We start from the raw sequence: 14,820 nt of genomic DNA, 5'->3' as shown, positions 1-14,820 counted from the left end.
GTGTCCAGTCAGTCAGTGTGTCTGTATGAACCCCTCTCTCTCAGTGCAGTGTTAATGTACTGGAGTGTCCAGTCAGTCAGTGTGTCTGTATGAACCCCTCTCTCTCAGTGCAGTGTTAATGTACTGGAGTGTCCAGTCAGTGTGTCTGTATGAACCCCTCTCTCTCAGTGCAGTGTTAATGTACTGGAGTGTCCAGTCAGTCAGTCTGTCTATATTAACCCCTCTCTCGAAAAGAAAGACAAATGAAAATGCCAGAATCACAGGTTTGTAAACCACAAGTTAATCTATATTTCTCACCAGCTTGTTTATGAGTGTTTTAAACATCAAGTACAGTACATAGGATGCAGTGGTGTATACAGTACTGAACAGGAAAGCGCCGCACCGCCCTTCTCTGTGCATGACATGACCTGCCCTGTAGCAGTCAGTCCACCCGCCCTCAGAGTTCAAGAGTGAAGGCTGTGTCCCTTTCTTATTGCGGACAGGGTCGGCCCCGATGTCCTGTGCACAAAATAAGTCCTTTCCACAGTGGTGTGTGGACGGGAGCCCCGCTCGGAGGCAGCTGTCCCTGCGAGAGGAGGGATCAGGGGTGTAGGGGGCAGTGTGATGGGGTACGACTAAAGTCACAGCCACCACCCCCCCAGGACTCCACTTCCCAAACTCTGGGAGCCCCTCTTCCTCCAACAGTCTGTGGATAACATGTATGCAGGCCTGCGGCTCTTCCACACTGACTTATCTATTCAAGTTAGAGAGCCGTGTCAGAGGCTTGTGACACAGCACAGCCCGAGGGGGGGTCAGACTGTCAGGTGTCCCACCGCGTGCTCCTCGTGTGCTCAGCCGACCCCCCGAAACCCTCAGCAGAGCAGGACATCTGGAAGAGGACGTCTGGAAGAGGGCTGCGCCAGCTCAATCACGCACGGGTCTGGAGCTGCTGGTGCCTCAAGCACACTGACAGAGGCCGCTGGCCTGGCGCCCCCGGGGAGAGTCCACTGCAGCCAGTTCTTCCCCAGAGTCAACAGGCTGAAAGACCCCGAAGTTCTCACCCGACAGAAACTTGAAGAAACGGCTGCATGAGACTCACGGATCACTTTTAGCCGTTAGCAACCCAACCCGCTCGTGGTTCTGCGAGAGCCATCCTGTCCTCCGAGCTGCTCAGCACTTCCGTAAGCGTCTCTGGGTCTTGGGCCTGCTGTGTACGCAGCCTGTCCAGGTCTCTTCCAAGTACCAGCGCCCTCCTAGCTGGGAGACGCTGGGAAACAGTCGAAACGAACTGCCCTACGAGGTTAAGAGATGAGATGGTCCTCCAGGTCTGGAAATGCAGCCAGAACACAGTACTGGCAGGAACCGCAATGGTCCCGGGGCCACTGAATTTGTGCTGCGTTCCGAATAATTAAGGTTCAGGAAAAAAATAAATAAAAATAATCTTAAAAATTACAGACGGTCCCTCAGACAGGGCCCCGAGTTCTGGTCCTCACCCCTGCTGGTTTTCATCGCAGCTGAGCCCTCGACTTAAAAAAGGAACCTCAAGGGAACCAGTCCGTCACTGGGCTGGAACTGCGTGCAAGATTAATCTTCTACTCAGAGGCTGGAAACTGGTAAGTCACCCAAGAGTTAAAAGGTATCTCCTACGTGGAAGTGAAGACAATTAAAGAGTTTAAATTCAACCTAAATCTATGGAGTCTGTTCCCCAATCGAATGATTTAACTAGCGGGGTGCTCAGGTGGAACTTCGGGGTCCCCAGGACTGGCCGCGCGTCACGTGAGCTGCAGGCAAGGGCGATGTGAGAACCAGCCGCGCTGGTGGTCTCCGGCTCGAGGGGAGGAAGCTGTGGCTCCACACTGGCGCTCGCCTGCGGGGGTGAGAGGGGTGGGGTGGGACGCCGGTGTCCAGGCAGGGGCGACGCCCCCCTGAGGTGGACCTCCACTCACAGAACAGACACCGCACCAGAAGGCCAATTGGGAATGCTGCCCCTTAATCCCGTTCCCGATCTCCCCTTCACCCAGCGGCACAGGGACGGGGATTGGATCGCGACAAGTCCAGACCAACCGAAGCCCCCCTCCCCCCCCCCCCCCCCAACCCGTGGGGATGTCGGTACAGGAACACGACGACGACGGACATGCGGGGCGCTCGGCGCGGAGGCGGGGCCCCTCAGCCTCGGGAAGAGGGAGGAGCGGAAGGGAGAGACGGCGCTCCCTCTCCTCCCCCGGTCTCGCCCGCACGGCCCCGCTCAGTCCCCCTCGGCCTCCTCCAGGCTGGCCAGCTCCAGCAGCACGGTCTTGGGCGAGTTCTGGAAAAGCGCGGCCCGGTTCTGCTGCTCGCCCTTCTTCACCCAGTGGCCATAGATCCGGAAGGCACAGGCGTCAATCAGCTTCCTCACCCCCCGCACGGAGTAGGGGTCACGGGTCAGCACGTCGCGGGTCAGCGGCCGGGCACGACGATACCGAGAGTACACCCGGATTCCTGCCAGGACAGTCAGGATGAGCACCTTAGAGAGAGAGAGAGGGGTTAATACAGACACACTGACTGACTGGACACTCCAGTACATTAACACTGCACTGAGAGAGAGGGGTTCATACAGACACACTGACTGACTGGACACTCCAGTACATTAACACTGCACTGAGAGAGAGGGGTTCATACAGACACACTGACTGGACACTCCAGTACATTAACACTGCACTGAGAGAGAGGGGTTCATACAGACACACTGACTGACTGGACACTCCAGTACATTAACACTGCACTGAGAGAGAGGGGTTCACACAGACACACTGACTGACTGGACACTCCAGTACATTAACACTGCACTGAGAGAGAGGGGTTCATACAGACACACTGACTGACTGGACACTCCAGTACATTAACACTGCACTGAGAGAGAGGGGTTCATACAGACACACTGACTGACTGGACACTCCAGTACATTAACACTGCACTGAGAGAGAGGGGTTAATACAGACACACTGACTGACTGAACACTCCAGTACATTAACACTGCACTGAGAGAGAGGGGTTCATACAGACACACTGACTGACTGGACAGTCCAGTACATTAACACTGCACTGAGAGAGAGGGGTTAATACAGACACACTGACTGACTGGACACTCCAGTACATTAACACTGCACTGAGAGAGAGGGGTTCATACAGACACACTGACTGACTGGACACTCCAGTACATTAACACTGCACTGAGAGAGAGGGGTTCATACAGACACACTGACTGACTGGAGACTGTGGTTTATGCTCTCACCCTGAACTTCCTGTAGGGGCAGAACTGCCGGACCTCCTCAGGCTCGTAGAGGCGGAAGAAGGGGTGGGCGAGGGCCTGCTCGGCTGTGAGGCGCAGCGAGGGGTCCACTACCAGCAGGCGACAGATCTGGAGCGGGACACAGGGGGCAGGACCGTGTCAGCACATCGGTCTGCACCAGCGCCCACCTGCTGATCTGTCACTAGGGGTGTGGTACAGTGACAGTGAGCACTGGGGGTGTGGTACAGTGAGCACTAGGGGTGTGGTACAGTGACAGTGGGCACTAGGGGTGTGGTACAGTGACAGTGAGCACTGGGGGTGTGGTACAGTGAGCACTGGGGGTGTGGTACAGTGACAGTGAGCACTAGGGGTGTGGTACAGTGACAGTGAGCACTAGGGGGGTGTGGTACAGTGAGCACTGGGGGTGTGGTACAGTGAGCACTAGGGGTGTGGTACAGTGAAAGTGAGAACTGGGGGTGTGGTACAGTGAGCACTGGGGGTGTGGTACAGTGACAGTGAGCACTGGGGGTGCGGTACAGTGACAGTGAGCACTGGGGGTGTGGTACAGTGAGCACTAGGGGTGTGGTACAGTGACAGTGAGCACTAGGGGGGTGTGGTACAGTGAGCACTAGGGGTGTGGTACAGTGACAGTGAGAACTGGGGGTGTGGTACAGTGAGCACTGGGGGTGTGGTACAGTGACAGTGAGCACTGGGGGTGCGGTACAGTGACAGTGAGCACTGGGGGTGTGGTACAGTGAGCACTAGGGGTGTGGTACAGTGACAGTGAGCACTAGGGGGGTGTGGTACAGTGAGCACTAGGGGTGTGGTACAGTGAGCACTAGGGGTGTGGTACAGTGACAGTGGGCACTGGGGGTGTGGTACCGTGACAGTGAGCACTGGGGGTGTGGTACCGTGAGCACTAGGGGTGTGGTACAGTGACAGTGAGCACTGGGGGTGTGGTACAGTGACAGTGAGCACTAGGGGTGTGGTACCGTGACAGTGAGCACTGGGGGTGTGGTACCGTGAGCACTAGGGGTGTGGTACAGTGACAGTGAGCACTGGGGGTGTGGTACAGTGACAGTGAGCACTAGGGGTGTGGTACAGTGACAGTGAGCACTGGGGGTGTGGTACAGTGGCAGTGAGCACTGGGGGTGTGGTACAGTGACAGTGAGCACTGGGGGTGTGGTACAGTGAGCACTAGGGGTGTGGTACAGTGACAGTGAGCACTGGGGGTGTGGTACAGTGGCAGTGAGCACTGGGGGTGTGGTACAGTGACAGTGAGCACTAGGGGTGTGGTACAGTGAGCACTAGGGGTGTGGTACAGTGACAGTGAGCACTGGGGGTGTGGTACAGTGAGCACTAGGGGTGTGGTACAGTGACAGTGAGCACTGGGGGTGTGGTACAGTGAGCACTGGGGTGCAGTCACACTCACCAGGTCCTTGACGGTGTCCGAGCGGTCGTCCCACTCCGGGGAGCTGAACTGGTACTTCCCCTCCATGATCATCCTGAGCATCAGCATCTGCTTCCGGTGCCAGAAGGGAGGCGAGCCGGCCAGGAGGGTGAATATGATCACCCCACACGCCCAGCTGCACAGGGCAAGAGAGAAAGAGAGTCAGACACCCCACACGCCCAGCTGCACAGGGCAAGAGAGAGAGAGAGTCAGACACCCCACACGCCCAGCTGCACAGGGCAAGAGAGAGAGAGAGAGAGAGAGAGAGTCAGACACCCCACACGCCCAGCTGCACAGGGCAAGAGAGAGAGAGAGAGAGTCAGACACCCCACACGCCCAGCTGCACAGGGCAAGAGAGAGAGAGAGAGAGTCAGACACCCCACATGCCCAGCTGCACAGGGCAAGAGAGAGAGAGAGAGTCAGACACCCCACACGCCCAGCTGCACAGGGCAAGAGAGAGAGAGAGAGTCAGACACCCCACACGCCCAGCTGCACAGGGCAAGAGAGAGAGAGAGAGTCAGACACCCCACATGCCCAGCTGCACAGGGCAAGAGAGAGAGAGAGAGTCAGACACCCCACACGCCCAGCTGCACAGGGCAAGAGAGAGAGAGAGTCAGACACCCCACACGCCCAGCTGCACAGGGCAAGAGAGAGAGAGAGAGAGTCAGACACCCCACACGCCCAGCTGCACTGGGCAAGAGAGAGAGAGAGTCAGACACCCTGCTGCTGGAGAGACGCACTGCACACACACACACACCAGGTTCAGACCGGCGCGTGCGCACACACACACACACAGACACAGAGCTCAGACTGGCACGCACGCGCACACACACACACACACACTGAGCTCTATGGTGACAGTGACTCACAGGTCCACTTCCTTGCTGTATCCTGGGTGAGTCTCATCCATGGAGCACTTCAGTATCTCAGGAGCCAGATACCCAGGGGTCCCACACAGCTCTGAGCGGGATGAGACAAATAGTGAGAGGCCTGTTCTAAACCCCCTTCACCCCTCCAGTCTCACGCCTCGGTATCTCTCTGAGCCTGTCCCCTCTAGACAGCCAGGTCTGTCCATGTCCAGTTTCTACATCCAGCCTGTGGTCACTGAGCCTGTCCTCTCTGGACAGCCAGGTCAGTCTGTGTCCAGTTTCTGTTGTCAGTGCCCAGGTATGACAGTCCTGCTCCAGCTCCTCTCTCTCTCTCACCCCCCCCAGCCCTCCTCTCTCACCTCTCAGCCTCTCTTCTGGGCTCAGCTGACAGGAGAAGCCGAAGTCAGAAAGTTTGATGTTTCCATTGTTATCTAGCAGGATGTTCTCGGGCTTTAGATCCCTGTGGATGATGTTGAGGGAGTGGAGGTACTGGACAGCCTGCAGCAGAGCCCGCATCATACTCCTGGACAGAGAGAGGGGTCAGAGCGGTCAGCACCGGACACTGCAGCGCAGCCACACCACGAGACACACACACCACCCGACACGCTCACCTGGTCTCCTTCTCACTCAGCGTGACCTTCTCTGTCAAGTAATCAAACAGCTCACCTCTCCTCATTCTGAAACGTCAGAGAGAAAGAGGTTAATACAGACACACTGACTGACTGGACACTCCAGTACATTAACACTGCACTGAGAGAGAGGGGTTCATACAGACACACTGACTGGACACTCCAGTACATTAACACTGCACTGAGAGAGAGGGGTTAATACAGACACACTGACTGACTGGACACTCCAGTACATTAACACTGCACTGAGAGAGAGGGGTTCATACAGACACACTGACTGACTGGACACTCCAGTACATTAACACTGCACTGAGAGAGAGGGGTTCATACAGACACACTGACTGACTGGACACTCCAGTACATTAACACTGCACTGAGAGAGAGGGGTTCATACAGACACACTGACTGACTGGACACTCCAGTACATTAACACTGCACTGAGAGAGAGGGGTTCATACAGACACACTGACTGACTGGACACTCCAGTACATTAACACTGCACTGAGAGAGAGGGGTTCATACAGACACACTGACTGACTGGACACTCCAGTACATTAACACTGCACCGAGAGAGAGGGGTTAATACAGACACACTGACTGACTGGACACTCCAGTACATTAACACTGCACTGAGAGAGAGGGGTTCATACAGACACACTGACTGGACACTCCAGTACATTAACACTGCACTGAGAGAGAGGGGTTCATACAGACACACTGACTGGACACTCCAGTACATTAACACTGCACTGAGAGAGACAAGGTCAACTTTTTAATCATTGAGAGCAAAAGTAATACTCACAGATCAAACACCAGGAATATAAATGTGGACGATTCATAGGAATCAATGAGGGTAACTGAGGAGAGAGAAAAGAAAATCAGTCCCACATCTGGGACATGTCATTGATGTCTGCAGAGAAAGAGAGATTCACTGATGGAGGAGAGCCGAGAGAGGGACAGACTCACTGACAGAGGGGTTTCCAGAGAGAGACAGAGAGAGAGAGAGAGAGAGAGAGAGAGAGACTCACTGATGGAGGGGTGTCCGCTCACAGTCTTGAGGATCTGTATCTCCTTCAGGGTGGAGCTCTTCACCTCCTGCAGCTGCTGCTCTGTCATCCTCTCAGCCGTGATCTCAATGATCTTCACTGCAAACTCCTGGCCGGACTGCCTGTGCACACACCGCCGCACCACGCTGCTCACACCCCTGGGGACAGGGAGAGAGAGCTCCAGCACTCCAGCTCGCATGATAACCAGAATCCCAGCTCAGAACTACTCCAGCTCACTGTACAGTCAGTCCAGTCCAGCCTGGAGTGTCTCAGACTGCTCTGTCAGTGTCAGAGGAGTCTGATTATAATCCCAGTTAATCACTAATCAAGATCACAGTCCAGTCAGTCCAGTCAAGCCTGGAGAGTCTCACACTGCTCTGTCAGTGTCAGAGGAGTCTGATTATAATCCCAGTTAATCACTAATCAAGATCACAGTCCAGTCAGTCCAGTCCAGCCTGGAGTCTCACACTGCTCTGTCAGTGTCAGTGTGAGTCTGATTATAATCCTAGTTTATCACTAATCAAGATCACAGTACAGCCAGTCCAGTCCAGTCTGGAGTGTCTCACACTGCTCTGTTAGTGTCAGTGGAGTCTGATTATAATCTCAGTTAATAACTGATCAAGATCACAGTCCAGTCAGTCCAATCCAGCCTGGAGTGTCTCACACTGCTCTGTCAGTGTCAGAGGAGTCTGATTATAATCTCAGTTAATCACTAATCAAGATCACAGTACAGTCAGTCCAGTCCAGCCTGGAGAGTCTCACACTGCTCTGTCAGTGTCAGAGGAGTCTGATTTTAATCCCAGTTAATCACTAATCAAGATCACAGTCCAGTCAGTCCAGTCCAGCCTGGAGTGTCTCACACTGCTCTGTTAGTGTCAATGGAGTCTGATTATAATCCCAGTTAATCACTAATCAAGATCACAGTACAGTCAGTCCAGTCCAGTCTGGAGTGTCTCACACTGCTCTGTTAGTGTCAATGGAGTCTGATTATAATCTCAGTTAATCACTAATCAAGATCACAGTACAGTCAGTCCAGTCCAGCCTGGAGAGTCTCACACTGCTCTGTCAGTGTCAGAGGAGTCTGATTTTAATCCCAGTTAATCACTAATCAAGATCACAGTCCAGTCAGTCCAGTCCAGCCTGGAGAGTCTCACACTGCTCTGTCAGTGTCAGTGTGAGTCTGATTATAATCCTAGTTTATCACTAATCAAGATCACAGTCCAGTCAGTCCAGTCCAGCCTGGAGTGTCTCACACTGCTCTGTTAGTGTCAATGGAGTCTGATTATAATCCCAGTTAATCACTAATCAAGATCACAGTACAGTCAGTCCAGTCCAGCCTGGAGTGTCTCACACTGCTCTGTTAGTGTCAATGGAGTCTGATTATAATCCCAGTTAATCACTAATCAAGATCACAGTCCAGTCAGTCCAGTCCAGCCTGGAGTGTCTCACACTGCTCTGTTAGTGTCAATGGAGTCTAATTATAATCTCAGTTAATCACTAATCAAGATCACAGTACAGTCAGTCCAGTCCAGCCTGGAGAGTCTCACACTGCTCTGTTAGTGTCAATGGAGTCTGATTATAATCCCAGTTAATCACTAATCAAGATCACAGTCCAGTCAGTCCAGTCCAGCCTGGAGAGTCTCACACTGCTATGTCAGTGTCAGTGGAGTCTGATTATAATCCCAGTTAATCACTAATCAAGATCACAGTCCAGTCGGTCCAGTCCAGCCTGGAGAGTCTCACACTGCTCTGTCAGTGTCAGTGGAGTCTGATTATTATCTCAGTTAATCACTAATCAAGATCACAGTCCAGTCAGTCCAGTCAAGCCTGGAGAGTCTCACACTGCTCTGTCAGTGTCAGTGGAGTCTGATTATAATCCCAGTTAATCACTAATCAAGATCACAGTCCAGTCGGTCCAGTCCAGCCTGGAGAGTCTCACACTGCTCTGTCAGTGTCAGAGGAGTCTGATTATTATCTCAGTTAATCACTAATCAAGATCACAGTCCAGTCGGTCCAGTCCAGCCTGGAGAGTCTCACACTGCTCTGTCAGTGTCAGTGGAGTCTAATTATTATCTCAGTTAATCACTAATCAAGATCACAGTACTGCTGTCAGTGGAGTCTGTTAATAATCACAGTTCAAACCTAATCAAGGTAACAGTAACGTCACTCCAGTCCAGCCTGGAGTGTCTCAGAGTGCTCTGTCAGTGTCAGTGGAGTCTGATTATAATCCCAGTTAATAACTAATCAAGATCACAGTACAGTCAGTCCAGTCCAGCCTCGAGAGTCTCACACTGCTATGTCAGTGTCAGTGGAGTCTGATTATAATCCCAGTTAATCACTAATCAAGATCACAGTCCAGTCGGTCCAGTCCAGCCTGGAGAGTCTCACACTGCTCTGTCAGTGTCAGTGGAGTCTGATTATAATCCCAGTTAATAACTAATCAAGATCACAGTCCAGTCAGTCCAGTCCAGCCTGGAGAGTCTCACACTGCTATGTCAGTGTCAGTGGAGTCTGATTATAATCCCAGTTAATCACTAATCAAGATCACAGTCCAGTCGGTCCAGTCCAGCCTGGAGAGTCTCACACTGCTCTGTCAGTGTCAGTGGAGTCTGATTATTATCTCAGTTAATCACTAATCAAGATCACAGTCCAGTCAGTCCAGTCAAGCCTGGAGAGTCTCACACTGCTCTGTCAGTGTCAGTGGAGTCTGATTATAATCCCAGTTAATCACTAATCAAGATCACAGTCCAGTCGGTCCAGTCCAGCCTGGAGAGTCTCACACTGCTCTGTCAGTGTCAGAGGAGTCTGATTATTATCTCAGTTAATCACTAATCAAGATCACAGTCCAGTCGGTCCAGTCCAGCCTGGAGAGTCTCACACTGCTCTGTCAGTGTCAGTGGAGTCTAATTATTATCTCAGTTAATCACTAATCAAGATCACAGTACTGCTGTCAGTGGAGTCTGTTAATAATCACAGTTCAAACCTAATCAAGGTAACAGTAACGTCACTCCAGTCCAGCCTGGAGTGTCTCAGAGTGCTCTGTCAGTGTCAGTGGAGTCTGATTATAATCCCAGTTAATAACTAATCAAGATCACAGTACAGTCAGTCCAGTCCAGCCTCGAGAGTCTCACACTGCTGTCAGTGTCAGTGGAGTCTGATTATAATCTCAGTTCATACCTAATCCAGCCCACAGTAAAGTCAGTCCTATACTGTGACTCACCTGCCAATCACCTCTTTCGGATCATACTTCTGATAGAATTCTTTGGCTCCTGCCCAGTCAGGGAGCTCATCTCCCAGCTGCAGATCACGGGTCATGTTGGGGCTTGAGAGAGAGAAAGACAGAGAGTCACACACAGACACTGGACACACAAAGGTTCTCACTAACCACAGCTGGGCGTAGAAACTGGACACAGGCAGATCTGGCTGTCCAGAGAGGACAGGCTCAGTGACCACAGTCTGGACACAGGCAGACCTGATTGCCCAGAGTGGACAGATTGTGCTCTCACTGCGAGCAGGGAACCCTCCACAAGGTCAGCCCATTCTCGTGGACACACAGCGACTGTTCAGAAACTGGACCTGGTGGACACGGTGACCAGCTGCACTTTCTGCTGCGCTATGAGACATACTCTGGGATTAGACCAACATTCTTCGCAAACATAACACATAGAGTCCCAGAATTCCCACAGCTGCCAGTCAGAACAGCTCCCAGTCCTGCTGGGAGAGGGGACTCGGCAGGGAGCCTGTCTGATCGTCTCACTGGTGCACATGTCTCTGAAACTCGTGCCAACTGCTACTGTGCTGGCAGCACCATCAGCCCATCTGTCGCACCGGTGAGGCTCGCCGAGCTCTGGACAGAGGGACAGCGGCGTGAGACCCCCGCTGCGCTCTTCCCCAACGGGTCCGTCCTGTCTGCCCCCCCTGACCCCTGACCCCGCAGAAGGGAAATCCCAAATCCTGACGTGTCCTCTCCGGGACGACACCCTGCCCGCGGAATCACTGCACCTTCCTCACTTCCACCCTCGGCCTGGCCAGCGACCGGGAGGGGCAGAGGGGCATCCAGTACCACAGGCGTGCTGGGTGGGGCAGGAGGGGTATCCAGTACCACAGGCGTGCTGGGTGGGGCAGGAGGGGTATCCTGTACCACAGAAGTGCTGGGTGGGGCAGGAGGGGTATCTAGTACCACAGGGGTGCTGGGTGGGGCAGGAGGGGTATCTAGTACCACAGGAGTGCTGGGTGGGGCAGGAGGGGTATCCAGTACCACAGGCGTGCTGGGTGGGGCAGGAGGGGTATCCTGTACCACAGAAGTGCTGGGTGGGGCAGGAGGGGTATCTAGTACCAGAGGCGTGCTGGGTGGGGCAGGAGAGGTATCCTGTACCACAGAAGTGCTGGGTGGCGCATCCAGTACCACAGGGGTGCTGGGTGGGGTAGGAGGGGCATCCAGTACCACAGGCGTGCTGGGTGGGGCAGAAGGGACTGTTGAAGGTGAAAACGAAACCCCCCCTTCCGTTCCCGTGACCCTGTCCTGCGTGTAAGTCAAAAGGAGAGAAACCGGGGAGGGCGTGGACGTTGCGGGGTGGAACATGTATTTACGAGTATTGTGTGTAAATGTCACGTCGCCACCTCTCCAGTATCTCTCTCCCTGTCCACTCCACGACACCGCACTTGAACCCACGGCTACAGCCCCCTCCCACGCGCTACACGCGAGTTCTTACGCAACAGCGGCGCGCGCGCGCACGCACGCAGCCGTCTACACGTTTTAATCCTCTGCCCCCCTTCCCCTCCCCCGGGAAACCAGGTACTGACCAGCGGCTGTTCCTCGGGTCGTCACGTAGGACACGGCGGCGGCTGTAACTGGAGTCTCGGCGTGCGTCCGGCGCTCAGGTCATCGTCCTCACAGCACGGGCAGGACTCGCCGCGGGCGGGAGGGACGCGTCCGAGCCGGGAGAGAGCGGCCCAGCTGCGAGATCCTGGCCCCCGGCGTCTCTTCTAGACCCGGGCGGGGAGCTGCGTGACCTCGGTCTGCACAGTGGTTACTCCGAGTCCCTGGAAATTCAGCGGCAGAGCGTCGGGGGGAGGGAATCGTACCTATGTGCAGCAGATAGAGCCGTGTCCAGACTCATGCATTTAATCCAGCGCCGAAACTCGTCACTGTGGTCTCTGCAAATACCTGTACTTGCGGCTCGTCCGGGTTTGTTGTCGCTCCCAGCGGTAAGATGATCTGGTTACGACCTGTCACGGCTGATTGAAACACCTTCCCACCAATCGGGTTGCAGCAAAGCCTCGTCAAGGCGGTCTGCCAATGAAAACCCAGCGATCTCCCCCTTCGTCACCAGGCTGTAACCAATCAAATCTCTCCACTCACTCCCTAGACCACGTCCGGCCCTAACATTACGAAATTCTGAAGCCGTCTTGGCGCCATGTTGGTAGGGGACGAAAAAAAATTCTTTCCACGCCCTGTGTGTGTTTTAGGGGTTATGTAGTACAGAATGTCGGAGCAGACGGAGAGGATAGGAGCGGGGCGAGTGTGTGTGGAGTTGACAACCCCCTCTCTCCTTAATTCAGTAAGGTTTATTTAAGAGCTGAGGCCTTTATGACTTTCTAGAAAATGGGAAGAGGACGATGACTCAATAATGGAGACAAACGAAAGAACATTGGCGCCCCCTGCCTTGTCAATTAGAATTAATATCTAAACAATCCCAGTTTCTTTTCAGCCGCCTCTGGGATAATCCTGGGGAGCCAACTATCACCAGCAACACCGCAGCAGTCTAAAACACTCTGCACTGATGATTTTGAAAATGAATCTCTTCAGAGAACAGAGAAGACTGCGTAGTCACTTGAACAACTCTGTGGTCCGGAGACTCTGTCTCTGCGTGTCCGGGTGGCCTCCCTCAAAGGGGAGCGTTTAGTGAATCTGGGACAGACCGAAGGGGACATTACAGGGAGGTGCATTTAAAACAGACAACAGGTGGCCTTTCTTTACACACAGCGGGGTGGGGGGGTGGAACAAGCTGGACGGCCATGTTGTTGAAGTGGATACCCTGGATTCTTTCAAGAAGCTGCATGAGATTGGGGGATCAATGAACTACTAACTACGAAAAGGGTTAGATGGGATGAATAGGTTCCTCTCACCTGGGACCTGTCTTCTCTTTTTAAACAAAGCACTGAGCGCTGTTCTCTTCTAGGTAGCACTTTATCAGCATGCTGGGGCTCTGGTTTGTAATTAAACATAGGAAATGGTCATTCAAGGGCTACAATATGACTCTTAAACACCCAAAGCCTGCAAAGGTGAACAAAGACAGATGATGATGTTCACTGCAATAACCTTGTGTCTATAATATGGTATCTTGTTTATATACTGTACCACGACCATCCATGATTGAAAACTGAGGTATTGTATGTTCAAGCAGAATCAAAAGTAATCTTAAAAGTACAAAGTGTAAAACATGCTATCTGGAAAAGAGATGAACCTCCCATCTGCTGTGAATAAATTTAAACTCATAATCATTAAACATGACTGATCTGCTGTGCTGTACTGTATGGGTTTCCTGTTTACTTACATGCCCCCCTGTACACAGATCAGTGGCAGCAGAGAGAAACTGCTGCACCAGGAGGGTTAAGAGGGACTGTCTAGCCCAGAGCAGAGTTTAGTCAAGACACTGGGGTCAACACCCCTACTTTTACTGACAGTGTCCTGGGATCTGTACTGACCAGCTATCAGGACACCCCTACTCTTACTGACAGTATCCTGGGATCTGTACTGACCAGCAGTCAGGACACCCCTACTCTTACTGACAGTATCCTGGGATCTGTACTGACCAGCAGTCAGGACACCTCTACTCTTACTGACAGCGTCCTGGGATCTGTACTGACCAGCAGTCAGGACACCCCTACTCTTACTGACAGCGTCCTGGGATCTGTACTGACCAGCAGTCAGGACACCCCTACTCTTACTGACAGTGTCCTGGGATCTGTACTGACCAGCAGTCAGGACACCCCTACTCTTACTGACAGTGTCCTGGGGTCTGTACTGAGTTCTGTACAGTACTGGACTACTGAGAAGTAGTTCAGGTGGGTAGTTGTGTCAGCATGTGTAGGCTGCAAAGGGACAAGTAATAGGTGTAGCCTCCTGCTCACCTATAAGGCTCTGCATGGCTTGGCACCTCAGTACCTGTCTGAACTATTATCGCCCTACTCCCCACCTCATCACCTTCGCTCTTCTAATTCTGCTCTCCTTACTGTCCCCCAAGCCCGTCTACATTGTATGGGTGACAGGGCCTTCTCATGTGATGCCCCCAAGCTCTGGATCTCTCTCCCCAAGGATATCAGAGAGTCACCTTCTCTAAACTCCTTCAAATCCAGACTCAAAACCCTCTTCTTCAGAAGAGCCTTTACTGAACTGGTTCCATTCTTCACCCCTCTGCTTCTACTTTTCTTAGTACCACCACCCACAGTCTCCTCTGTGTATTGTAATTGTGTTTAATCTTGTGTATTCTCCTTATTTATTGTTGTTGTCATTCTGTAAAGCGCTTTGAGATGCCACCTTTAAAGGCGCTATATAAAATAAAGTTTATTATAATTA

General features: G+C 52.9%; 1 protein-coding gene across 1 annotated transcript; it reads right to left on the bottom strand.

The window, feature by feature from the left end:
• Nucleotides 1-264: 264 nt before the first annotated feature.
• On the bottom strand, nt 265-13,734 carry phkg2 (phosphorylase kinase, gamma 2 (testis)). The gene is made up of 11 exons (XM_088916945.1): nt 12,409-13,734; nt 12,045-12,284; nt 10,462-10,563; nt 7,224-7,399; nt 6,998-7,052; nt 6,178-6,243; nt 5,926-6,089; nt 5,567-5,657; nt 4,680-4,833; nt 3,251-3,376; nt 265-2,482 (listed from the first exon to the last, which is right to left on the bottom strand). The coding sequence occupies exons 3-11, from the start codon at nt 10,554-10,556 to the stop codon at nt 2,225-2,227; spliced, it is 1,185 nt and encodes a 394-aa protein (XP_088773071.1). The 5' UTR covers nt 10,557-10,563; nt 12,045-12,284; nt 12,409-13,734; the 3' UTR covers nt 265-2,224.
• Nucleotides 13,735-14,820: the final 1,086 nt, after the last annotated feature.

This window comes from Atractosteus spatula, chromosome 5 (genome assembly GCF_055471065.1).
Source record: "Atractosteus spatula isolate fAtrSpa1 chromosome 5, fAtrSpa1.hap1, whole genome shotgun sequence".
Taxonomy (NCBI): domain Eukaryota; kingdom Metazoa; phylum Chordata; class Actinopteri; order Semionotiformes; family Lepisosteidae; genus Atractosteus; species Atractosteus spatula.
Note: the sequence above shows the minus strand (reverse complement) of the source record. Positions and strands in the feature narration are given on the sequence as shown.

Coding starts and splice junctions, on each gene's coding strand:
- phkg2 (XM_088916945.1), bottom strand. CDS start 10,556: ATGACCCGTGATCTGCAGCTGGGAGATGAGCTCCCTGACTGGGCAGGA. Junction 5,658..5,925: donor CCCAGAAGAGAGGCTGAGAG/GTGAGAGAGGAG, acceptor CATCCCGCTCAG/AGCTGTGTGGGACCCCTGGG. Junction 3,377..4,679: donor CGGACACCGTCAAGGACCTG/GTGAGTGTGACT, acceptor GTCCCGCTCCAG/ATCTGTCGCCTGCTGGTAGT.